The sequence below is a fragment of the Eleginops maclovinus genome, chromosome 3 (genome assembly GCF_036324505.1).
Source record: "Eleginops maclovinus isolate JMC-PN-2008 ecotype Puerto Natales chromosome 3, JC_Emac_rtc_rv5, whole genome shotgun sequence".
NCBI lineage: Eukaryota > Metazoa > Chordata > Actinopteri > Perciformes > Eleginopidae > Eleginops > Eleginops maclovinus.
The window spans coordinates 7,658,973-7,686,575 of record NC_086351.1 but is presented as its reverse complement, the minus strand read 5'-3'; the positions used below and the strand labels follow the sequence as shown (position 1 = coordinate 7,686,575).

The 27,603-nt window shown below is 41.1% G+C and overlaps 1 protein-coding gene across 1 annotated transcript; it reads left to right on the top strand.

The window, feature by feature from the left end:
- Positions 1-954: 954 nt before the first annotated feature.
- On the top strand, positions 955-27,603 carry LOC134861350 (lamin-A-like). The gene is given in 15 exon segments (XM_063878477.1): positions 955-1,100; positions 1,592-1,717; positions 3,508-3,886; positions 19,799-19,955; positions 20,901-21,026; positions 21,619-21,789; positions 22,059-22,184; positions 22,429-22,649; positions 23,073-23,196; positions 23,198-23,401; positions 23,714-23,821; positions 24,185-24,304; positions 24,394-24,453; positions 24,542-24,712; positions 25,356-27,603. Coding segments are annotated over 13 exon segments (1,959 nt in total). The 5' UTR covers positions 955-1,100; positions 1,592-1,717; positions 3,508-3,551; the 3' UTR covers positions 25,392-27,603.

Here is a 27,603-nt window from a genome sequence, read left to right as displayed (position 1 = left end):
TGGGTTCTGAGGAATTGTGTTCAAACAAAGATTTTTAAAAGATAAAATTATGGGCCCCCATCAAAATCGTATAATATTGCCTTCAGGGATTTGTGTGTTTTTCCCCTTGTAGCTTAAGAGTGATCCATTAAAATTGCACACTTACAAGTGGTAAGGCCAAGAGTCCTTGTCTTCAAATTCTAATAAACATGAATTCATTATTGCAGTCTTGTTCAATCATCTGGGAAACATATCAATTACTGCCCCTTTGTGCTGCAGAGATCTAGCTTGCATTGCTAAGCATTTCTGTTTCATCATGTTGAATACATTTGTGATGTGACGCAGATTTGATTATTATTGCTTCACACTGATGGCACAAGAAGAGCTCAGAAAGTTTGCACAGTTGTAGAAAAACTTGTTCAAGAGAGTTGCTTAAACTGCCAGCCGGGGCATTCTTGTCTTTGTGTGACTTCCATGGAAACACAAAAACTTAAACTGGAAGGAAAAAGAAAGAGGGAGAGTTAGAGAGGAAGAGAGGCGGTGCTGAACAAGTGAGCTGTTTGTGTAGGGATGTGTGAGTCAGAGAGGCCGCTTCAGAGGCTGACGGCTCCTTTCCACTGGAAGGCCACACTGCCGCCAGGATACTCCCTTAGCCACTGGACCTGCCCCATGCCCAAAACAGAGACGCTGTCTTGCCCCTTGTTTAAACACACACACACACACACACACACACACACACACACACACACACACACACACACACACACACACACACACACACACACACACACACACGTAACACACAAATAGACTAACCTCCATTTCCATGGTGAGAAGATTCATACACACACAGGACACGTCTTTTCCCCCTACATCAGAACTTGATTGGACCTGTGACTCCATTAACTCCACCCCGAGGAAATAAGTATAAGACCAGAATCAACTTGGTTTGAGTGTCAGACCTTTAGACCTTCAAGATGACTTTTGGGGATTATTCTGTCACTCCCTGGGAATATAACACAAAACGTCTGGGGACTTTTTCCTCCCTGGATTCAGTGGACGAGATTGCTGAAAGATTATTTTTCTGCCATGGATAAAAATAAACACAACGCCGCTATAAGGTGAACAATGATTTCCATGTAGTTTGTACTTGTTTTATTACTTTGAGATGTGGGTTTTTGGGTCCCACATCACCTCTGCTGCTGACTGTATTCTTTTTTCTGATGAAAGTGAAACTGAATTCCTTCCACCATGTATTTGCTTTTGAGTTGGCTATCAAAGCTGTTTTTAAGCCAAATTGTGCAAAGAATGTGTTTATCATAGCAGCAGGGTGGAGCAGGGTGAAATCCACACATTCACACACTTTTACCCACCTGGGAGCTGTTCGGTATCATCACTGTCGCTGCGATTTATTGACAGACCACTTGCAGCAGTCGCTGAGGTCAGTGTGTCTGCGAGGGCTCTGTCTGAGTGAAATGAGAAAGGGAAAGATAGCGCCAGTGCAGGGAGAGATAAAGCTCAGCAGCTGCTTTGTGTGTGCACACCATAAGCACACACACTCTGTGTCGTCTAACTCCTCCTTGCTCTCTTGTGCTCCCTCCCTCTCCGGCAGTAGGTACATTTGCAGTGAGCGACAGCTAGGAGAACAGTTCAGGGCACGAGCCAAAGGCGCACACACCAACTAACAGAGAGCAGGACTGCATTTTTCTACGGATCCTCTTCTCTACGCACCTCTCGGGTATGGCACACACACTCACAACAGCTCACACACACTCAAACCAGCAGATACACTTCTAGAAAGATCCTGCTCTTTCACTTTTAGTCCCTTCAGTAGGCTGAAGTCTAGAGGTTTCCACACAGCCGAGGTAAGGTTAAGAAGGTTTAATCAGATATGTTTCCCTGTGAGATTATTTGTGTTTGCTTCAAAGTTAAATAGTGTAGGTGTGTGTATATAATAATATAGTTCAAAGTTAATTAGGAATAGCTTTGTAACTTTAAAAAGTTGTAGCTCATTTTACTGCTGTCAGAGAAGAGTGGAACATCAGACAGCACCTGTTAACACTTGCTGCATTTTGGGAGCGTGAGTGGATGCTTCATTTATTCAGATTTAGTCCAGAGAGCACTTATGAGTGTATGGGCTGGCGCCTGTGGGCGTGTGCACACATCATGCATGTGTGCGCCATTCCACCCACATGGCTGTGAATGTCCTGGTGCGCACTTTGGGTAATGGCCAGTGTATAGATGGATGGCAAAGCCCACCCACTGCTAAACCAATTTGAAGTAGGTTTTCCCGCCGTTAAGTGAAAAAGTGCTTTTGGTTGTGAGTGGATAGCTGCTGAGAAATAAGATGGAGTTTGAAAGTCACACCTGTTGAGTCTACAGTAGTAGTAGATACTTACAATACTAAAACATGTATTAATATTGTTGAAGTCCTTATCCCTAATTGCTCTGCTCTGCAGGGCTTTTCAGATTTGTATGAATGTATTGCTTTTCTCATTCAGTGATTCAGAGCTTGAAGTGTTCTTACAGTTGCCATTTTGGAAGCATAGTTTTTTGAAGGTTTGATTTGAAAGGATCATTTTCTATTTTGCCCATTCTTTTTCAAAATACCCCAACATGTTTTAGTTAATTCATCTGTAAGTGAAATCTGAAGCAGATGTAAGTCCTTATCTGGGCATATTGTAGCATTTGTTGATGGTATGAGTCAACACTTTGTAATTTCGATGGGTGCTGGTAGTAGTGGGTGTTTATATCACTGGATAATGCTGGGAAAGTAATAAAAAGCTTCTTTTTGTGTGCGATTGCCTCCATTTTACCCCAAAGTCTGTGGAGAGCAGAGAAGGAGGGGCATGTTTTAATTAATTAAGCATTCCTGGGTACGGTAATTACGAAAGAGTTTTATTTGCCTTGTGAGTGAGCCGAGGGTACGGGTCGATGTTCGTAGGAAATGTATGTTTACTCAGGAGTGAAGTGCACAAAGTGGCGTAACTGCTCCTACAACAATTTAATGGAACTGGAGGAGAACTTGAGGCATATGTTATGACAGTGTGTCACACTTTGCAGTGGACACAACAGTGTGAGTAACGGACGCTATCAGGAGCACTCAACAGGAAAACCGTTGCTCCTGCTTCTGCGAGATAAGGGGGGTTTTTGCATCCAAATAATCTGAAGTGTTAAAAAACGAGAACCAAGGAAAACAAATTGCATCTGTGTGAACAAGCCCTGCCTTTGCAAATACTTTTAGCCCACCACACTTCAAGTACAGAGGAGGGTTCGTATGACGTTTTATAGATGTGGAAAAATGATGCTGGAATACATAATCATGCTGATCTGTGAGTAGAGCCAGGGAAGGAGGCTGCCCTGACGGGATCAGGGCTACGCAACTGGAACATTTCTTCACTTTCAACTCCTTTTTAAAGTTTGAAGTGTGATTCAACACAGGATTTTTGTGCAATGCATTCCTAGTGAAGGTACAGTAGCTCAGATGGTTTTCATTAACTCCGCCTCCTTCCCCTTCGTCCCCCACAGCCAGTGACTCACACCTCTGCACCTCTTGCTGAGCCATTATCACCATGGAAACCCCAAGCCAGAAACGCACCAGCCGAGGTGCCTCCTCCCCGACCCGCATCACCAGGCTGCAGGAGAAGGAGGACATGATCAACCTCAATGACCGGCTGGCCGTCTACATCGACAAGGTGCGCTCGCTGGAGTCGGAGAACGCCGGTCTGCGACTGCGCATCAATGATTCAGAAAGCTGTGTTACCCGGGAAATGTCGGGCATTAAGGCGGCCTACGAGGCGGAGCTGGCCGACGCCCGCAAAACCCTGGACCAGGTGGCCAAGGAGCGAGCACGCATGCAGCTGGAGCTGAGCAAGATCAGGGAGGAGTACAAGGACCTCAAAGCCAGGTAGGAGGAGCATCTGGGGGTGGGGTTTAAAAGGGAGTGGCTTTGTTACAATAGTGATGTCACAAAGGGGTTGTGTACAAGATCATATATTATAGGCCCACATAACATTTTGCTTTATAAAAAATGCAATCGATTAATTCCTTTTTTTGCAATGCATTGGGATAAAACATTAATAACAAAACCTTCATTCAGTTGCACTTCAACGTCAGCAGAACCATAACAAATTGCAGTATTAAAATGACATTTAGTTGCTGTTGTCTGGTTACTCTGTGTGGGATTTCCCTGCCTCTTTGGAAACTGATCTCACAGTAACTTGATCTTGTTCCTGTCTCACTGGTGAATGAGAAGAATATGCTTTTCACATAATGGGCAAGTACGTTTACTTTGTAGCACAGTACAAAATGAAGGATAAGATAAAGCTGCAATAGCACAATGATAATGACGGTATCAATGTTATTACAGTATGGCATACTGTACACATTCTTCTTGCGTTTGAGTTTCTTTTTTTTAGAATGAGCATTATTCTAAATGTTCCAGAGCCATCAACATTTCAGCATAGAGTTTTCTTAAGTGTTTCCAAAACCTTTCATCGTATTGCTTACTTCAGTCAGAGTGATTGAACTTGTGGATCTGAATGTTGTAATTTTACATTTTTGTGCCGTTGCGCCTCCAGCTCAAACCTGTTGTTACAACTGAGGTGGTGCAGCACACACATTTTTGAGCAGAAATGCAGTGAAGAGTGCGCAGCCAAACATAACATTAGCATCGTAGAATACATTCCAGGTCGATTACTTGGTCTGACTTGTCAGTTATGTTGCATTTAGGGCCGATGGATGTTGAAAATGACACACCTCCAGGCCAACGGGCTACACCTTTAACACATAACCTGTGAAGGTACAATAACTACCCTGATGACAGAATGTCTTTCATTACAGTGTGTGACACAACTGGGCTGCAACAAACTATAAAGTATGTGATGACATTTCACAATATCAGCACTATGGACAGGAGCTTAGAATAAACATCTGTGTTTGAATGAACTTATATTGTTTGCATGCTGCCAGGTGTTCACAGATTGCAGTGGATCCAGAAACTTGTGGACTAGTGACATATTTGAAAATAGAAACTTGGAAGGCAGACTCTGCCAAAACTATAAGTGAAAAATATTTTTTGCAGCCCCCCCCCTTGACTTTGATCTGCTCCAAAATGATTGTTTGTGTTCTTCCTTGGCCCATGCCACATCCTTTCCACCAAGACAATTGAGTTTTTCTCGTACTCCTACTGACCAACAGACATGGAAACTGAAGCCTCCCTGGCAGTGGTAATAATAATTATTTCACAACAATTTTAGTGGCACAGAAGTCAAGTCAGTTAAGGTAAGCACAATGCTTTGAGATAATATCTAACCAAGAAAATGTCACATGCAAGTCACATAAAAGTGACCTGGCACTTGTGTGGCAGGTAACAAATAATAACTGCCGGTGTTGCAGCATTAAGAGCATGCGATTAATATTCCTACTTTCACTTCTTTTGTACCTTGCCTCTGGCCCGGTATGCTGTCAGTGTTTTCCTCTGCTTTGATTGAGCTTGGGTTAATGTGTGCTGTAGACCTCAGCCAGTAGAGGCGGTTAAAGAATGTGTCATGGTCTTGGCAAAGTGCACCTTGGGTAAGAGGAGTCTGAGAAAACTAAAAGCTATTACCACTCCTACAGTATATTTGACATCTGACTACATGTGCTCCTTTACAGCTTTTGTAGCACAGAGATTCCTTGCCTTTATTCCTCATATTTTCAGTGTTGTAACAGTGAATGCACAGAGCAGGGAGGGATTCGCCCAATTAGTGCCATTGTGTTCTCCTCACTGAGGTGACATTATTATTGAATGTGACCTGTTAAGCATGTCCTTGTTCATGTACACACAACTCAATGGGTGTGGCTCAGCACTAGATGTGGAATGAGGAATACAAATGTAAAAGGTCAGCAGGAAATTTGATGATGCTCGTTTCTGCCATGGGCCTGTCCCAAGTTCATCAATCTGTGGTCTGTACATTTGCACAAAGTGTGTGTGTGTGTGTGTCCTGAGTTTTGAGAGAGCAGTTTTATTATATTTTCTATTCACTTCCATAAAATCCCAAATGTCAATGTAATTCTCAACCAACTTGAAAAAAGAGAAGCACAGACAACTTCTGCTGCATTATTGTTTCTAAAAAAAGAAAAATTCTTCTGACGCATGTTTGGTGGAAAAGGGATCACTCAACCCAGCCTGTTCCGGCTTTATCTGTTGTACAGTTTGTTTAGTGTTTGGTTGCCATAGAGCTCTGAAAGTCTCTGCTCGGCTGTGTGATCATGTGGTGACTCAGAGGTTTTTTTCATGGGCTCTGGAATGGGCTGACTGTGGACTCACTGTAACAAGAAGTGAGGTTTATAAATACCCACTGTGTGACGGGCTGCTTTTACCGGCCGCTGAGCTGAGCTTCAGCAGAATGCAGCACAACAAACACTCACAATATGTTGACTTTTCGTTGGTGTCCTTGGTTATTGCTCTCATGTTTGACAGAAAATCAGCAACAGGTGTGCAGCTCAGTTGACTGGACACAACTGTTTAGCCCAAAGGCATGACTCCAGGTCCCTTCACATACTTCCTTGTATGCGGAACTACTACCGGGAACACATGCTGTCCCCCCCAGCAAAATACACATGACTTGGCAAAAGCAGGTGAGGGTGGAATATGTTGCAGTAAAATGAAGTCTAGAGTTAAAACACTTTACTGAGCTCAACAACATGAGCCCTGAGCCACAGCACGAGTTACAGAACTATTTTCACAGGTTTTTCTAAGACCTTCAACTCCTCTTTCCCTTTACTACTTACATATTGCTTCTGGCTGGTGTCTTGTACACAGACCAACCTCCAGCTGTGCTGCTGGCTGTGAAACAGGAGCCTGGAGGGTAAATTGTCTGCTCAGTGTCACTGGCGGTACTCGTTCTCTATTACAGCTCCACCCAGGCAAATGACCACAGCGTTAACAGGATACACATGGAGATTTCAGTTATTGTTTACAAAATATGTATGCCTATATGTGAACAAAATAGCTGCTTCACTGCTTCCAGCTTCTTAAATACACACATTTACTGATTCTTTTAGTGCTTTTTGATATTAAACTAAAATATTTTTTGTGAAGCCATTTGAATAAGTCAACAACATGTTAATATCTGTGGTACACGTTTGTCTGTGTTCCTGCTACACGCTGTCTCAATTCAAAAGTGTGCGCCTGTTTTCTTAGTAAGTTACTAAACCTTGAACTGCTCCTTTGGGTCAAAGTCTGTCTGATAAGTGTAATATAAAGTTCTGGAGCATGGAGTTGCTACACATGAGACATGGGAGAGCTGGAACTTGTGACACAGTGCTTGCCTAACCAATTCTGAAGATTTCTAACCCAGTCCCATGTATTTAGCTGGTTCTGAGCGAAATAATCAACATTCTGCATAACAAGATAAAACAGCCAAAGCACTATAACACATCTTTCAGCTGACAGCAACAGGCAGGAATATGGAGACAAAAAACGGAGAGCACTGCACCCTAAGGTCGCAGGCCTGTGCTCAGCGAGGGAAGTAAAAACTGATAAGCTAGGTCAAAGTTATGGACCTGGGGTAATTCTTTCCTCAACAATAAGGATCCTACTCCACTGTAGGGATTGAAAGTAAACCGCCATACCCTTTTCTGCATCAGATCTACTTTGAATACTTAAGGGAAGGGATTTACCTTTCGTCTGCCCAACCTGTCTGCACAGTGTGGTTCGGGGTGCGGCTGCAGGAAAATGCAGCTCTCAGACATTTGGTTGCAGCGCGTCATTTGAAACAATGGTGTTTTTTTATGTAAACTGTTTGAATAGGTGCTGTGGTAGACACAATGTGGTGTAACGTGTCCAGGAGCAGCTAAAACACAGAAAGCTACACTGTACTGTTGTTGTTCAGTATTCAGAGAGACTATCGGAGGACACAGCAGGAAGTGCTCTTATCTCACTGCACATTCCCATTTCCTTTCTTTGGAATATTTTTCTTTCCATAGAATAAGACCTATATATTGTTGCAGTATAGATAGCTCATCATCACGCACACTTTAATTGTTTATTATCTCATAAACTACATTTCCTCATAATAGACCATTCAGATGTAAAGCTGAATTTTCAGGTGTTACAATATCTTGGGATTTACACTGACATTTGCACTGACATTTGCACTGACATTATAAAAAAACACACTCACACTCTAAGCAACGCATACAATGAAATAGACAAAAGCCTGAAATATTTAGCCAACCATGTGAGAGAAAAGTGGAACTAAAATGAAGGAAGTGGTGGCAGAGGCGTCATTAGAAGTGGTCTTGTATAAAGGTAAGGTTTTTGTGTTCAACTTTAAATGCGTTGCTGAGGTGACACATCCGTACTCTTATAGGGCCAGTTGTAGATAACAGCAGGACTCATTCAAGATTGTTGAGATAACATTTTTGCCTTCAAAGTCTTTTCCTAAAATGGACAAGAACAAGCCTGCACTGCACTTCTGACCGTGCTGTCGAGGCTTTCAAATGCCTCGTCTGTTTCGTTCAAGAGTCTGGTGGCAACAGATTCCACATTAATTCTGTCTTTTATTTCTTGTTCAATTGGGACAGAACATCTGACGGCATTTGAGACTGTCAAAGTACTTGAGCATCTCAGGCTCTGCATTACAAAAGTGTTATACTTCAACAAGAACGATTCGTATCACTATTTCTTTACTGCAAGATGACATCTTCAAATTGCCTTGTATTGTCTAACCAACAGTCCAAAACCTTAAGAGATATAACTACTAAAAAACAGCATGTTTTTACCATTTTAGAAGCTGTAACCAGAGAGATTATTTGCCCCCCCTTCCCAGAAAAGAAAGACTCGAAAGGTAAAATATTTACAGATTCTTTTTTTGCTGAAAGCTCTTAAATAATGAGTACGTTGTTATAGCTTTGGTCGCAATTATGGCACTTTCAACTGTATACACCTTCCTTAAACCTCTAAAAGACTAATAATGCAGACTTGGGGTGACTGTAACATGCTTTTAATAGGTAAGAGTGAGTCAAATAAAAAACATACTTCCTGATATTTCATTCTTAAATGTCAAACACCCACATTCACACTCAATTAATTGAATTGACTCCATCACCATAAAACAATGCCAGCAGCCATTACAAAACATATCCTCTTGTCTTTAATAGTTACTGCACCAATAGACCTTTTTTATAAAGGCAGGCATTTTCACTTGTCATTACAGAAACGCTTAGGTGGAACTAATTCAATGAACAATGGATTAACCCCCCCAAAAAATGTCCCAGTAAGTCATGGCAGTGAGACAACATGCACAATACCCGGAGCCTGCAACTGCTTTCATTAAAGTTATTAATCACTCCAGAATGACATCAAAATGTCTGCTGGGAAAATCGTCTATCTTTCTCTAATCAGTCTTATTGTAGATTGCACCCTCTCAGGTTTAAATGTGGAACTAAATAAAACTCGAAAGCTCAGCGTCATGAGTCCCGCTCCCCAAGGCCAGAGACAGGCTGCGAACCACCGTCAGCCACCAGCGGAAGATTTCATCGTGCTGCTGAACGTCTTCCCTCATGCCGTTTGATCTCACGTCTCCTCTGTTGTTGAAGCTGCCTCGAGGGGGAAACCCTGTGTTCCCGTACGATGATCTCAGCTTGTATTATGTGACAGCAGACAATTGTGTGTCACATCAAGTCCTGCCATGGCAGATAAGAACGCAGTGAAGAGCCCGTAATTCTGGGTGTTTTCCAGCAGGGATGTAAATGGGAACAATCTTAGCATCACAATATTAGAAACACTAACCTGTAAAAAGTATCTGTTTAAAATTACATTAATAATCATTTTTAGTGCTTTAAATATCAGAGTGATACAGAATTGAGACCCAACATTAATCAAAGAGATGCAAGAATATTTCTTTAATGAATTTGTACATAAAACAGAAGGGATTTAATGAATCTAAAGGAGAAATGCACGTTTTTTTTGTCCACAATGTGATAAATAAGTGATAAGATTAATGTAAATATGAACAGTTTGGGGCTGTAATGGATGAATTGTGGGATTACTTTGATTAAATGTTTTGCACCTGGCCAAAGTAATTGCAGTTTTGATATTGTCATAATTATGACAATCTTTAAAATACGCTTAACTTTTCAAATTAAACTTAGACGAGGCAATCCATTTACTTTATATTTTAAGATATAAACCTTTTTTATTTCACCACAGATCAGATATAAATATATATTACCACATTGTTTGCCTCTGCTCTGTCTTACATTTGAATGTTTTAATCAGGCTCTAATTTTGCCCTTTTATGACAGCAAGCTGTATATGTTTGCAAGTCACTGAGGATTCTCACAGTAATCTGGAAAATGTTAATTCACCACGATCTTATTGTGAGTGTTTTTTTTTCCCGATCCCCAATAACATCCCGTATTGTTACTGGTTATGCAGGTGTGGCTCTCTGGTTTGTTGACTGTTGGTTTTCTTGGCCCCTAACAGAATACTTTGTAATGACAAGCAGCTGTGGCATGCCTGTAAACGAGCTGAATGGCTGCTGTATGGAGCCGTCTCTGTTGGGTTTATTGGTGTGCGAGTAATGAAAGCCGGTCTTGGACCTCAGCGGACCAGAACTTGGTACCAAGCAGGGTTTTTGGTAGGCTGCTGTGAGTGTGTGTGTGTGTGTGTGTGTGGAGTTTATTTAATTATAGTTTCCATAGAGCCTTCAGAGTCAGCAAAGCCCTCGATGACTCACTCGCACATGGACTAACTGGGTAAATCACTTTAAGATGGTGGGACTCCAGACTCTCTTGCTCACTCTCTTTCTCTGGCTCACTCTTTCAGCCCAGACCAGCCGATTGATGGAGGGGGCGAGGTTTGGTGCATTGTAGCCTAACTAATTCACTCTGACAATAATTTAAGTTGAATGATGTTTGGAGCAGTTCTACTATATAATCTAAACAGGGCACTGAGTTTTTGAGGGAGCTCTTTCAACAGTGAATAAATCCGACGCTTTTCAGATGTTCTGCATTTACTCTTGTTTGTTAGGACAGAGGAAATGTGATTAGGGGCCAAGTTTTCACTTCTTGATGTGGCTCCTCATCAGTTACAGTTTGCTTTACTTTGGTGAAATAATTGGACATGCTGATTAATTTAAAATCTATATCACCTTGTGAGCAGTGCACCTCTGTTATTTTTACAGTTGTGTAAACATGTGCACAACTGAAGCTGATTAATTTTTTTTAAAAGCAGTGTGTACACACACACACTCACTCTCTAACACCTCCTGTGGCTCAGCAAGTACTAGGGAAAAAAATGCTTGCTTGTGGCATGATGGGTGGGGTTTGCATAGAGAATAGGACACAGTGGAGAGTTTTAACAATCACAGGAAATTAGACAGTGTCATTTTCAGAGTTTTACAACTCGCCTCCCTTCATTTTCCCGATGCAAACTTGCCTTTTGCATCAGTGAGCTCTCCTGCATTTCCTGTATGCTGCGCCTGTTGCGTGAGAGCACCCGATCGCCAGGCTCTACCCACAACCAGATCTTGGTTATACTCCAAACAACAAATCCTTTTTTTTCTCCCTCATGTGCAAGCAAAAGCGTAAGAATGCTGACCAGAGCTCATCACAGTCCTATAAACCTCCACATGGGTTTTGTTTAGCTCAAAGCTAACATTATCAGCACTCTTTCTACTCATGGAGTTCTCATACTAACTCAGTGCAGCTGGAAACAGTCCCGGCACCTCATTGTTGGGGAGGCTAGAAAATAATCTGTTAATGAGTGATCAGTTATGGTGGTGATACAATGGGGAGATTTCTTGTTAATGCAAATTACAATCGGACTCCAGGATGCAAATGGAGACACACCCGAATCTCAACTATGTGGATTGCTAACTGAGGTACAAGAGATGGTTCATGTTTCATTGTGATCTATTTGGATTTGTTCAAAAGGATTTCATATCTGATCCAGATTTCTTTTTGAGAACTGGTAACACGTAGTGGGCATAGTAACCATTAACACTTCTTATCTTGACTTTTGCTCATTTCAAGACACTAAAACGAAAAGTGAAATAAGTGAAGAGGCTTATTCTTAAGGCCTTGCCTTGTTCCTATCATTGCAGCTTATCTGATTCAGTACCCGTAAAAAAAGACTATAAACTAACACAAAGAACTGGAACGTTGCTGACTTACTCAGATGAATAATCAACTGATCATGAAGGGAGGAACAAGGGCTGTCTCAGGTCACACTTTTCTAAGGTGGGACACCATTCTCTTTCATCAGTTGTTGACTGACGCTGTGTTTGAGGAACTGCATTAACAAATGCAAATTGGCGCAGGCATGAATGACACAAAGAGTACATATGCTTCTTTTCAGTTGACTCAGTTTGTTTTGGAGAAAGCTGAAACCGAACGATGAGTTTGACATGAGAGAACATTGCAATTCCTCTCTCTGTCCCTTCCCTCTGTGGCTTTTCGCGTCAGAAGTCTGCTGCCTGAAATCAGACACGGTCGACATTTGCTCGGCTTTAGGACTGGAAAACACTGGCGACTCTGTTCCCATCTGCCACATGTGGATGTGTACGGGTGGCCCCTGGCAGAGGCTGCATTGTTGTTGGTTTCTTGTGATTTATAACACACACACACACACACACACACACACACACACACACACACACACACACACACACACACACACACACACACACACACACACAATCCCTGATATTGTGTTCCGTATCCCTTAAGAGACACAGGAAACAGTCATGTGCCAGCCTGTAATGTTTATTTTACTGCGATTTCTTTGGGAGGGTGTTGCACAACTCATTTGGAACAGCCCCGAAGAAATTCCTTGCAGGACTGAATGGCTTTCACATGATCGTTTTGCTATCTGTTTGACATCCTGGGTGATTTACCTCATGTCTTTACCTGCTGTATTGCAGATGTACTTTAATTTAGTCAGATTTTATTTAATCTGCAAAGATTATTTATTGTTGAATTAGATAAACCGTGTGGTTATTTGTGATACCAAACATTTACTTTATATTACTGTAAATAAATGTGTACAAAAAAGTCAATGAAATAAAAATGTGTTCTTGAATTATTTTGATTATAGTCATAATCCTGGTTTTCTCATAAAAGAGACGTTGGAATTAGTCACAGAAATACTGATATAAATTCATTTGGGAACTTATTTATTACCACTATGAATAATTGAAAGAAAAGAAATTGCAAAATGATATGAAAATGTAGTTGAAGCCTGTGTCAAAGAATGTGCTTTATTGTAATGGTCACTTAATTCTATTCAACAGTACTCGACTCTACTGCAGCATGTTTCTCCTGGTGCCAGGTCTATTTCTGGGCCCTTGCGTTTGTTTACTGAACACCCATTATTCATCCACCTTCCCCTTAGTCACCTTTTCCCTCAAGTGTTAAAGTCACATAAAGCCACTTTGTGAAGGTTTAAACTAAACGTAGACAGGGTGGAAAAAGGAAAGAGGGCCTATTCTTGGAAAAGGGAACATTTTTCGACAATCTAAAGGGGACTTTGGGAGAACCCCTTCTTCTCTCGAGAGAGTTTGAGCAGTGAGTCATCGGGGAAACCCCACCCACACGTGCCCACACATGCTTGCCAGACAGGGTGTGTGTGTGGGTGTGTGTTTACATAGTAACATACAATATGGATCACGGACACTCACACCGCATGTCTGACAGTTATTTGTATAGCACTAGAGGAAATGAGCGAGGTGCCGAATTGTTTGCAGCTATAGCAACCTCTTATACAGAGGAACTGGTTGAAACACACGCAGGGGAAAAAACTTTGGTGGGTGAAATGAATGAGAAGCCCCCCCCCCTCCTCCTGCTCCACTACGGCTTTAGCAGATGTGCTCATGTACAAAGTGCTGACCCCCTCTACTGCTCCAGGGGGGCCAAGCACAGGCTGCAGCTCCCAGGTGCCGGTGTGTGCATGTTGGTTTCTCTATCCCTTGCAGCTACTTTATTTTCCCCCTGTTACCGTCAAAGAGGGGAACAAGTTGTTTAGCTTTCCTTAAAACCAAACAGAATATAAAAAATCTCACTTATCTCTAGTCACTAACCATAAAACCTATTCTATTTGCCCAATTTTTCTGCCACCACTGTAAGTACATTTTATTTAAATTCTGTCCAAAACAAAGGATGTTTCCAAAAACAACAGGAAAATCTCTTCTTCTCATACCCTTGATAAACCAGGCAGTATGCCATCAGCTCATCGCTATGAAAACTGTTGACAGTGAGGTCTGTGAATTATCCAGGGTAATGTGGACATTGTTTCTGGAAAGAGATGTTAAATTACATTTACAAATGAAAACAATTGCCATTCAGCTCAATTATACCAGGGTAGCAGCAGAAATCTCAGGACTATTATCCCAAAGAGTGGGTAAAAAACATTCCATCTCGATCGGTTAGGAGATGAAGACAGAAATATGTTTTATTCTGAATTTTAAACTAGATCAAATGCAGCCAATAGCCGACAGAATAATAGTCTAAGTGACCCTCAGTAGTAAGAGTGTGTATTTTGTTTGCTTAGCTGGAAAAAAACGGGGGAGGCTTCAGTGCAAAGCTAATATGATGAGGTGTTTCAAATGTATAGGTCTGCTGAGTGGCCTTATATTAAAAAAATCAAAGATTCAAAGGCTTTATTATTAATTACTACAGCTTAGTTTTGGCAATGAAAATATTAAGAGGCAGGCTCTCCAACAGTGCAACAGACAATCTCAAGACAAAATATGTAAAATATTGCCGTAGAAATAATGCTGCTGCAGCGAGGTTGCAGAAGTGAGAAGAATTATATAAATAACAAGATATCAGAACAAGATAATTCAGCACACAGTTCTAACTTGAGAGATTTACCGTAATATAAACCAGGAGTATTACATAAATTATAAACATACAAATGGTGTTAATGTTCAAAATGATACATGAAAAAATGTGATGCTTTTTTCTTTCCTTTTTAATTTATTTTTGTATCTGTTCTTATGTTTCTAATGCTGAGTAACTCCTGTGTTTGGTTTAGGAGTTATAGGTTGTACTTTCCTACAGAAGGGTACAAAAGCACTATCCTGAGGTATTTTGAAAATGGGCACAGAAAAGTAGACACTTTTTAAAATTTATTCCATTGCGTCCACAGCGCGGTTGTATCGGCATACTAGCAGGCCTGGTAACAAGGCCTTGGTTGACACGGTAACGGCATCGCAAAACAAGGGGGGGTTAGTAGGGTTTTTTTTTTCACTCCACCAGGCGGGGTTCGTTTCTCCTTACTGGGCCGGACAAAGATAGCTGTGAGTCATCCATGAGGCTGGGAGCCGAGCCAACGCATTCCTCCTCCTTCTCCTCCTCCTCCTCCTCCTCCTCCTCAGATTTCTCGTCTCTATTATTCCCCCTCTTTCCCTTTCTGTTTTTGTCTGTTTTTTTTCTCGCATTTCCATTTCACACTCCCCCCTCCACCAGCCTCTCCTCTCCCCCATCGCACACTGACTCCATCCAAAAGCTCCCATTTTGTCTTTGTGCCTTAAAATATGTCATTTATTCCATTTGCTCTGTAACAAATTGCATTAACGAGCACTAATATCGAAGCTTAAAAATAATTACATTTTTTGTGAATCTTTGTTTTGTTTTTTTTACTTAATTGTGTAGACTCCTGTGCGTGGGATGAAAGTAGAAAACTAGTCTGCCTTGTTTTACCTGCAACCGATTTCCCTTATCTTGATGAAACAGGCTTCTTTTTTTTGGGCTTTATTTACCTAATTTCCCAAATGTAACCTGCGTTTGTTTGCTCATGTGTTGGCTCGCAGCCATTCTCAGTACCAAATTTGTTAGCCTCATTCTGACTGTGTATTGTTTTGTAAATATCAAGTGTGATTGTTAAAAATGAACTGCAGTGTCTCCCCACATGTGCTCAGAGTACAAGCTGTGAGGCGCTGATGTAAACATAAAATCTGAGTATATTTATGCTGAGGCTCTCTAATTACACCCTTCATACTGAATTATATAAACAAATAGTCCCAAGCAGACGCCTACATGAAGAACTCACACGTTATGTAAATAGTATATAAGAATAAAACCTGCGCAGAGACATACATGGACATTTTCAGTATGCATCTGCACACACATATACAGTACACGAATGCACTTAACGCACATGGTGGTGTACACGGTGTTTGCAGCCAGCACTCCCACATAGTGCAGAACAGACTCAAACATGCACAAACACACCCACATTCACACATGCACTTGAGAGAAACACAAACACAAAGGTTTTCCACCGTCGTTCAGTTATCTTCAGACTCTGTTCTAATCCAACTTCCAGCAGCAGCATTTTAGAGGTGCCAGAAACAAACACAAGATGTTTAGTACAGTACAGTCTATAGAACAGGCTTTGTGTTTCTGACATTGAACTGAAGCCACAGTTGTTGTTGTTGTTGTTGTTGTTGTTGTGTTTCCATCCACTATTCAGATGATTTTAACAGGATAGTAAAACCATTTAAACAGTGAAAATATATCTGGTCATTTCATCATCACATGTTTTGATCAATTTGGATTTTTGCTAGCAGAGGAAGCACGAATGCTCGAAAGCAAGAACTGGGGTCGCTTGACGGTCAGAACATGTACGTCAAGCTTTGTTGGGAAATTGATAGGAAAAAATAATTATAAATTGTAAACTCACCCTATCTACATTTAAAAAATATCTGAGGTTCTTCCTGTGATATTAATTTGCAGCTGGCTTTTTAATGCTCCTGTAATGTCATGTGTTAACCCAATCAGGCCTCTTAACGTGAAGTGTTCCAAACTATTGGATGGGTACAAGCCCTCGGTACAAATTGTAAAAACTTAAGTGAGGTTTTTACCTACTTACCGGTAACCATGTCGTATTTGTGTATACAGAGAACACAAACACTCAAGCTGGATGTGAATTTACCAAACCCACTTCCCTCCATTAATTCAGTGCTAGAGCTGATCTACTGGGCCTATTAGCACTAATGAGCAGCAGCCACCTCCACACACATTCTTCTGCCTGCAGACTGACACTTTCATTGAAAAATGCATTAAAATCAGACAGTGTTATACAGTTTCAACTAATATTTATCACTCATAAGTGAATGAGAGTAAATAGTTGTTTACACATTACTAATGCATTTACAACCATGGTAAATAAAATCAAAACACATTGCTCTTTGTCTCAGAACTGGTGGATTTGGGGTTTATTATTAAAGTGTATAATGTGTTAATGAGAGATATTGTCGCAAACTTAAATTGTTGCACAATAACTGCAGCAGTCTTGAGAAATGTAAACACCTAGAGAATTTTACAAGCCTGACCCAAACTGGAGCTGTATTTTATATTTATAGCCACAAGATAATGCTCTTTAAAGTGTTTTTACACCAGTAACTATGTGTCATTTTACCCCAGTTACTAATCTGTCCTGTAGGTATTTTGAGACTGATTGATGTTCATACATGATCATATGGTGCGCCTGTGTTAAAAGGCTCAATTCATTGCATGTTAAAGAATGTGTGTGTTCTTCACACGTAGTAATCTCAAGTGTTGGCACACCTGGGGTGTTAAAAGTGACATTGTTGAGCGTCTTTATGAGTAAAACATGTTGATTTCATGTGGATTCCTGCAAGTCTTCAGTGTGTAGTTATGCCTTCAGTAAAAAGGGGTATTTTTATGTTATTCAGCCTACAGTCATAGCTTTAATGGAGTTGTAAATAATAACTATAATCAATACAACTCAACAGCACCACAAACTGCAGCCTCAGAAATGACGGTAACGTTGAATCAACACGTCAACAATCTCAACAAGAAATAGTATTTTTCCCCTACTAGTGAAGGTGTTTATAAATATGAAAGGTTACGTTGCTGTAAAGGAAATGAATGCATGAACATCTGGTCCAGACATCTGGTCACTGAAATTTGGTCAAGGTCTCTGGAAAAGGTCATGTTGAGTTACTGTAGACTTCTCTTTAGTTTCCACACTGTTAGGTACATTTATCAAAGAGCAATGCAGTGTAATACAATGAGGGTGTACTAAATATGAGAAACTCACTATGAAACACAATGTATTTTACCTCTGAAACCATTTGGGTAAAAACTGAGCACTGTAATCTTCATAAACGACAGATTTATTGTTTTAACTTGGTGTTGTATCCCTATGATACAGGTACTGAATGCAGGAAGTCATTACAGGAAGTTATTATGTGTTTCCATATGTTTGTCCATGTGCGTGTGTTTATCCATGTGTTTGGGCGGCCATGATGGTGATTTTGATTTGGACTCACTCAAACACTGAGCTGTGCCTCCTCTTTTCTTTTTCTTTTTGTAATGCTTTGAATCTGAACAATGAGCAGTCTGGGAGGCTTTTATATAATTACCCATTCAAGTTCTCTAGGCTTGATTGTACATCTGTTAAACATCACGGATATGTTTTCCCTGGATTTCATTTTAGACTTTTTTTTGCAGGACATAAAAGACTCATTCATATTTTTTCCATTTACTTTCTGTTTCTCCCTAAAGCAGTCAGCCACTTTATCTTGTCCCTTTTGTATCGACCATTTGAGGAAGCACAGTTGCATTTTTCGAGCTCCTCTTATGGGTGTTTATTGAATGCAGTCATAGATAAATTGTTGTATCGTAAACCCATAAATAATAGTTTCACTTCTGAGGTGAATTGATAATGGACCTTACGTTTTGTTGTAAATCATGTTTGCGCTGTGGAGTAACTTTATAAGTGGAGTTTGTGCTTAGTATCTGTAGCTCGCTCTGCCTCTTATTGTTACGCTGGGCACTCTCTCACACGGCTGGCAATGACCGCAGGACTCTGAGGTCTGTGTGGGCAGCCTGGAAGCCATCTCCCCCTGGCAGATGGCCGTTATTAGTGACAATAAAGGCTAGCCTACAGGGCCAGATAGAATAAGAGGGAGTCCATTTCTTTCTTGGCTGTGCATGAGCCATCTATACTGCTTACAACCTCTCTCTCTCCCCTCTGCTCTTTATCCTTTCCTGGGAATATATCGTTTTTTCCATAGCTGTTTCCAAGATATTTATTTCCAACCAGAACTTTAAATTGGATCCTGTAGAGAGGTTAGAGCAGAGGCGTGGCCCACTTGTTCTAACACATGCGCGTCAAACAGCAATTCTCTTTAGGCAACGTGGGTTCCCTCGAGGTAGAGTTTAATGAGCACTCTTCGGTACAGCAGTCTAATAACGGCATGATGATGTGTTCCCATCAACGGGACAACTGCTGCACTGCACTGTACAATGGCAGTTTGTGTCGTCCAGAACGTCTGTCACTGCAGCACACTTATCAGGTTTCACTTTGAGCGGACACAAAATATTTCATCATTAGTATTATGATTGACTTAGCTCATATAATACTTTAATGGAAGATAAACCGGACTCAAAGTTACTAAAGAAATGCATTAACTGGGTGAAGAGAATTGATTTTATCATTTAACCCTCACAGAAAATGACTTTGTGCATTCATGACACAAACACATTGCTACAAAGGCAGCTTTTTTTGTAAAGCATCTTACAAGAACCAGCTGTTCGCTGTAATTTACAGAAAAAAGGAAATGCTTTAGAATAAGGTAATCTTAGATGTAATGCCACCTACTTACAGTTATCAGCTAGAGATGTAGACCAACATGAGTTACACAGCTCCAAAGAGGCCAAATGGTGTCAAAGAAAATGGTCTTAAATACACAGACAAGCCTTATCGCCAGAGAACAAGAAGAGCTCACCGCCACACATGACATGTCACATACAGTATTGAAGGGAAGGTGAACTGACATTTCTCGTGTTTCTACAGGAACGCTAAGAAGGAGTCTGACCTTGAGGCGGCTCTGATCAGGCTGAGGGATTTGGAGGCCCTGCTGAACTCTAAAGAAGCCTCCCTCTCCACGGCCATGGGGGAGAAGCGGACCCTGGAGGCGGAGTTGAAGGACCTCAAGGCCCAGCTGGCCAAGGTAAAAAGATCGGTATTATAATTGAAGCCTTGCATGGTTGTTGTTGTTGGCAGAGGGAGCATGCTCTCAGGGTCAAAGGAAAGGCAAAACCTGTTCAGAAAGCATGGAGAGATATCAGAAATGCCATTTTTTTTACGAGTGTTTTTATTTATTTTGTAACTACACTAATATCAGGAAGATTTCAGCTGACACAGGGCATCTTCTCTATTGCATCCACACAATTCATACGTTCAATTTAATTCAGGGGCCTCTAATCGAGTTTAGAATAAATCATTGTCCATGTCCATTTAGCATATTTATATAAACTCAGCTGACCTTTTAAATGGAAAGAATCTTCAATAAAACAAAGAGAGAAAAGAAAAATGCCCTGTTTACTAAAGTGTTACATTTGTCATCTTTAGGTGCAAATATTTTCTAGAGTTTAGATGCAAGACTAGCCATGTGCATTTCTAAATGAAATCGAATCCGAATGACCATTTATCAATGATTTTGGATAACTGAATCAATCCATATCGCTGGATTTTATTATCCCCAATAAACATCCCCCTAAATTGAGATCATAGAAAAATCGTCTTGATTTACATTAAAACAAACATTCTGTAAACCAATAAAACAACAATCAGCAAAGCTGCAGTGACTGATGTTTCTTGAGTGCAGAAATCTCAGATGGGAGTGGTCATTTTTTGTAAACACTCCAGGCAGTTGATTGTGAATGAGGACAAGGTGGCGAGGCAGACAAGGTTGCTTTCCCTGCTGTTTGTTTTATCAATGAAGTTCACCTTAGGACTGACGTAGATACAGTTGTGACTCTGCTTCATCTACTGGCCACAATCAGGAACTACAAGTAGTCCTGGGCTTAGTTTAATAATAAAAAAAAACTGCATCCATTAAAGAACATTTCTCTTTCTTTCTCCCCTCCCACCTCCTTCTCTCCTTCCCTCCCAGTTGGACGGCAGCTTAGCCGATGCCAAGAGGCAGCTTCAGGATGAGATGCTGAGGAGAGTGGACGCCGAGAACCGCCTGCAGACCGTGAAGGAGGAACTGGAGTTCCAGAAGAACATCTTCAACGAGGTTCCTACTCTTCACCTCAACTTTTCTATTTTTATTCAGCCGTCTTCTGTCCTACTTTTCATCTTTTCCACAGGATATTGATTCCCTTCCCAACCTCCTGCATGTTTGTTTTGCATTTCCCCCTCAGATATGTCTCCTCTCTTGTTTCTCACCTCTCCTTTTATTTTATTCCAAGTTTATTTTCACATACATAATAAAACACAGTATAAGTAGAAAGATATATACAAATTGTAAAGTATAAAAATTGATTTTAATTCTTGCTGTCATTGGAGTCATCATTTTGACTAGCTACAGTGATAATAACTTGGAGTTGCTTTAAGGTCATCCGTGATGTGGATTCCTCTGCCTTAGCGCTGTACTTGAAAACAAATAATTACTCCACAGCAACTTACTTATCAATGCAATGACGTTTATTGACCATAACAGGTTTTCTACAGGCAGGAGTCTCTTATATTTTTCATTGCCTGAAACAGAATAAGCCGCACATCAATATAAAATGTCCCAATTTGAGTAGTCTCATTACTAGAGTAAATCCCAATTCACAGTAATTGCCCTTGAGACTGATGACCTCTCCACCCCTCTGTGTCTGTAGGAGCGGCGTGAGTCCGAGCGTCGCTACAGTTCTCGCATGACTGAGGTGGTCAGCGGGCGGCAGCAGGAGTTTGAGAGTAAGCTGGCCATCGCCTTGATGGAGATGAGAGCCCAACACGAGGAGCAGCTCGCCCTCTACAAGGAGGAGGTGGAGAAGACCTACAACTCAAAGGTACGACTGGACACTGCATTAGACATGGCTCTGGCGCCACCTAGAGTCAAATAAAGGCTGATACTCTCTATTAGTGGTACTCGCAAATTAATGAGCTGCTCATTGGTCATTTATATACAGAGGTTCAAGTATTCCTTTAAATGATGACAGTCCCTTGAAAAACGGGGGCACACGATTCTGAGTGTATTTCAAACGGCACAGTTTTAGCCGGTTGTTCAGGGGAGGGAGCCAACACTGCTATCTGACTTTACCTTTTCTCCGTCTGTCAGCTGGAGAATGCCCGTCACTCCGCCGACAGGAACAGCCATTTGTTGGGAACCAGTCATGAAGAGCTGCAGCAGTCCCGAGTTCGAATTGAGGGCATGTCAGGCCAGCTCATCATGCTGCAGAAACAGGTATTCCCAAACACACACACACACACACACACACACACACACACACACACACACACACACACACACACACACACACACACACACATTGTTTTGTGGATGACTGTGCACCATTGACTATTATAACGTTCAGCTTCACCTGGCTCATCAAGCAGACCCACATTGTGTGTGCTGTTACAAGTAGTGTACTGACTGCCTAATTATTTGTAATTTACTAACCTTTCTGTGTGTCTTCTGTCGGAATCAGCTGTCAGCGAGCGAGGCCAAGGTGCGGGAGCTGGAGGAGGCGATGTCGAGGGAGCGGGATCTGATGCGGCGGCGACTGGATGATAAAGAGCGGGAGGTTTCTGAAATCCGTAGTCGACTCCAGCTGCAGCTCGAGGAGTACCAGGAGCTACTGGACATCAAACTGGCCCTGGACATGGAGATTAATGCTTACAGGAAGCTGCTGGAGGGAGAGGAGGCGAGGTGAGGTTCTTAAGCCTCTTTTTATGTGAAGACAGTGTCTCGAGAATCAGGTCCAGGCTTCAGCCAGAGTTTTACTTTCACGCTTGTGTTAATCGATATCACAGTAAACTAAAAGTGAACAACGTACAGGCTCAGGGAAAGCAATCACAGGCAGGCAGAGAACTGTTACTAAGAATGGTTTTAAAGTAGCAGCAATGTGAAAATGCAGTTCTGACGCTTTTCCTACAGTTGCTGCTGCAGTAACAAAAGGTCAGTTTTGCCTTTTAAAAATGTAGCTTCAAGCACTGGAGAAGCTTGGTTATATAATCTGAGTCCCAGGGCAGTAAGCAAGAGATAGATACAGTATATAAAGGCTCTACCAACAGTGATTCTGTACACTGCTTTGGTCCAAACATTAGAACCTCTTGTTTTCCTTTTCCTCAGGCTGAGTCTCTCACCCGGCACTACACCCACCGCCAAGGTCACAGTGACACGGTCCTCTGGCTCCTCCCACAGCAAGATCAGCCGTGCGCTCCAACCTTCCGGCCTCGTGGCTGCCACCGGCACCTGCCTCCAGCAGCCGCAACTCCTCCGGAACAGCCACTGCCAAGAAGCGCCGCCTCAATGACAACGACAGCGAGACCTCCAGCATGGTTGGAGGCTCTGTGACCAAGACTCGCATTAGCCAGAACGCCTCAGCCAGCGGCCGCGTCACAGTGGACGAAGTCGACCTGGAGGGCAAGTTCATCCGTCTCAGCAACAAGGCCGACGAGGTTAGTGGCTCCATCCATCAGCTGGATTTTCAAACCCTTTAACCTGGTTTTATTTGATTTCATGCCACTCAGACTGCCATAGAAAAAGCTGGTAACTTTTTTTAAGACTGACTATATAATATACTTCTTTTTAATTGCATAATAAACCAATTAATGGTTAAAATTTGCATTCTGGTATCACTTTTGAAGCCAGAATATTCTAAGGATTGTTGTGTTTATCAGTACAATTTTCATGTATAAAAACTTTAATTAAATCTTTGATTTTTAATGGTTTGTTCTGTCACCTATCCCTCTTCTCATTTCCTTCCACAGGATCAATCTCTGGCTAACTGGCAGGTGAAGAGAGTAGTAGGTAGCACCAACCCCATCATCTACAAGTTTCCCCACAAGTTCACTCTGAAGGCCGGAGGAACTGTCACTGTAAGTTGCACCAAATTCTCTAGATTGGTCTGTTGATTTGTCCATGCTTGATTTGCCGTGAAACAAGCCTTTTGACCATGAGGAGTATTACTGAGGAAAATGTATAATGAGTGGGTCCCTATTTTGTCTGTACAAATTAGTGCTAATGTTCTGATCAATAGATGGCAGTAATGCATCAAGAAAAGTATCAAAATGCTAACTTGCAGGGAAGAAGACGGCAAACTTCTGAACATTGATTGATTTGTTAACAAGTATTTGGTTTAGAAAATGTTAGATTTGGTAATAAATGTATTTAAACTTGGACAGAAGTAAAAAAAAAAAAACTCTTCCCAATCACAATCTCTTGACCTTTGACATTCGTAGATCTGGGCAGCCTCTGGAGGAGGAACCCACAACCCCCCCACTGACCTGGTGTGGAAGAACCAGAGCTCCTGGGGCGCCGGCGACCTCCTGCAGACTATCCTTATCAACGCCAACGGAGAGGTCCGACTTCACCTGAATTGATTTGAGCTTGTCTTATGTTCTTTTTTCCTACAACAAATTCATGTTTTTATCTCTTTACTCACCATCAGGAAATGGCCATGAGGAAGGTCACACGCACCCTGTTCCACGAGGATGAAGACGATGACATGGTAAGTGCCTCTTCTGTAAACTCCTGCAGCTTGTCTTTGTGGAGCCGCAGTGAGAAGGAACTCCTCTGTTGTGTATCACCCCCTGCAGGGAGCTCACAGCACGAGCGGGGGAGACAATGAGTACAACCTGCGGAGCCGCACGGTGATCTGCGACTCCTGCGGGCAGACGGCGGACCGCCCAGGTGGATGTGGCAGCGGGGGTCTACCTGAAGGCCTCGGGGGACATACCTTTTTCATGGGGGGGAACGAGCCCAGAAAGGTACCATTACTGGCATAAAGCAGACTATGACTCTACTATAGTTCATGATAAAATATGACATTTGATGATTTTATCACTGGTTACAATAATTGAGTGAATTAAGCCAATAATCCCAGGTCGTTAAAGTGAACTACTTAATAAAAAGTCTTGTGTCTGACCCTCTCATTCTATAATTAATTTAAAATGATTTTTCCAGAAAGTTTCAGCAAAACAACAAATATGTCAGTGTCGGTTGTTCAGCCAACCTACTGTTCATTGGGTTGGCTGAACAACAACAATGACACATGCCAGCATTAGATTATTTCAAGGTGTACTGATAAACAGCTTTTGGTATTTTTGAATTCTCGACAATCAGAATCAAATTATATAATTATTTTTGGGTGATCAGGTATCACAGTTCAGTTTGAAAGTCATGGATCTGTAAAACAAAGCAGCCTTTATTTAAAACTGTTCTTAAATCATCTTAATAACTTGCATTAATGTTTAACCACTGAATAACAAAATCAGGCAATGCATTTAATGTGTATGTTGATTATATTGTATTTTGGTTTATTAGGAAAAAAGTAATTACTTTAGACATTTCATGGAACAGCTGACCTTAACATCTCCACATTTAACATCACAACTCCTCTTCCTCCTCCAGGGCCGTGCAAAGCCGGAGAACTGCTCCGTCATGTAAAAGCCAGACACCACCTCACCTTGAACCCACCACCTCCTGCAGCTCATAGAGGAGAAGACCATATTTTCCTCAATTGGGTTGTTCGTCTTTATTTTTTATATGATGTTATTTTTTGTATTAATCTAAATCTGCAGGTTAGGATTGCTTTATGGTTTTCGGGGGAAAGGGCACAGGGTTTTCATATTCAGCTTTTAATTTTGTATTTCAAGTTATGTTATTGCATGTGTGCTGCGCTTAATGCTTGTCTTGCTCTTGTTTTTGCACATTCTCACACACTACAACACACTCTACAACACACACTACAACACACACACACACACACACAGCTCCATTGACCAGTGCTTGCGCTTTGATCCCAGTCGGGGTTTCACATTTAATGGGCATGCTGTCAACTCTCAACACGCACAGCTAGTGAACCCTGTCAGGAATAAGTCTCAGCCATACAGACCATAGGAAATTAATCCTGTGGGTTTTTTTTTTTATCATGTTTATCTGCCATCAAATCAGTTCAAATCTTATTTGAGATGTTGTTTACAATGACATTTGCTTGTTTGTCTTTTTTGAACCAGTGATTTGATGTGTTAACATGCTATAGATATACATAAAGGTTTGTTTCTGTTTTGATAAACGTGATGAAAACTCTGCAAAGAAAGCCAAAGTACTGTAAGCTCAGGATGTTCTGCTTTTTGTTTAGCTTTAGACAAACATGTCCAAGTAGTTTTTTTTATATGGATTCAGATCATAGGATGCGCTGTTATGTGCACAGAGAAAATAATTATTTGAGAGGAATATTTTTTTTCCTGCAAGTCGAAGCTCAAACCCAGAGCTGTATTTCATTATGTTTTTGAACATTTGTGGAAAATAAGGAATTATTGTTTGCTGGACAAGATGAATGTACCCAGTTAAATGTGTATCTTGGTATGATATACATGTTTACCTTATTAATCCAAAGAGGTTCAGGAAAAGAGGTACTTGTGCCATACATACAGTATATATTGGTGAGCTTATTCAACCAAATGAAAATTATTCTAACAGAAAGCTGTTGCTGCTATTTTCAGAGTGCAACACTAATTTTTTGAGACATTTGAACAAGCTTTTTTACAGATATAAAAACAACAAATGTGCCTTTTTTAAGAGGACAGAGAACGACAATCACTGTTCTTTCGGCTTTCTATCACGGTCTTGTGACTGTCAGCTGTCTGATTTGTGATGCTCATAAAAACTGGTCAAAAGGGCTTTTTTTTTTCCTTTCCTGTAAGCTTACTGGCTTTGCAAATCCCCGTGCATGATTTTGGGATTTGAATAGGATTGTGGGGTTTCTATACTCTGTTGCTTCATGCACTGCTTTTATTGAAGGTCTCGCCAAATAAGCACAACAGGACATTTGTACTGTTGTCTGGCAGCTTAAGCCATTTATACTTCAGTGAAAAGCATATCAAAGCATTTAAGGAAAATACTTGATAGCTGTTTTTTTTATGTTTTATTTTGAATTGGACTTAATAGATGGTATTTTTGCCTCATTAGATCCTTTTTTACCTTAATAAGATGCCTGATTTTGTAACTATGATCCCAAAAGTGCCTTTAAAGGTCCATAACAATCGTTAAAGAAGTGGACAGATCCAAAGATGACACAGATTTATATCTAACAAAGAGATAGTATTTATCGTATATGCAAATAGGGTATGAATATAATTACTATATGTTTTTGTGAAAAATATGCAGCTATTAAGTGAAACATCCCACTCAGAAAGATCTTAAGGGTTTGGTTCAGGGTTTTTCAGAGGCCTGTCTGACCAGATAAATGTTCCTTTATAATGCTCTATTTTTAGTGTGTTCTCATTAGAAACAGACAGCTGCTCTTAAACATTTATACGCAATGTTAGTTCAAGTTAATGAACAACCAAGACACTAACAGATTCAAACCACAGATTGTGTGAAAATCTTGAAAGGCCTTTGTGAAACCCTGAACCCTCCCTCTGAAAGTCCTCATTGAAGCCTCATGAGTCTTTTGAAGGACTTGAGGATTAAAATGTTACCCAAAGGGATTTCTTGTTAGGAGCCTTTAATGCCAAAGTTGTAATTAGCTTGAAGTAGAATTTCACAACGATGCTGTCCAACACTATGGAAAAGCCATTCAGTCGATGCAATCCTGTTTTTGTTTTCTGTTTGCTTTTTTTAAAATAATGCTGAGTAAAATTGTTTTTCCCAGTGA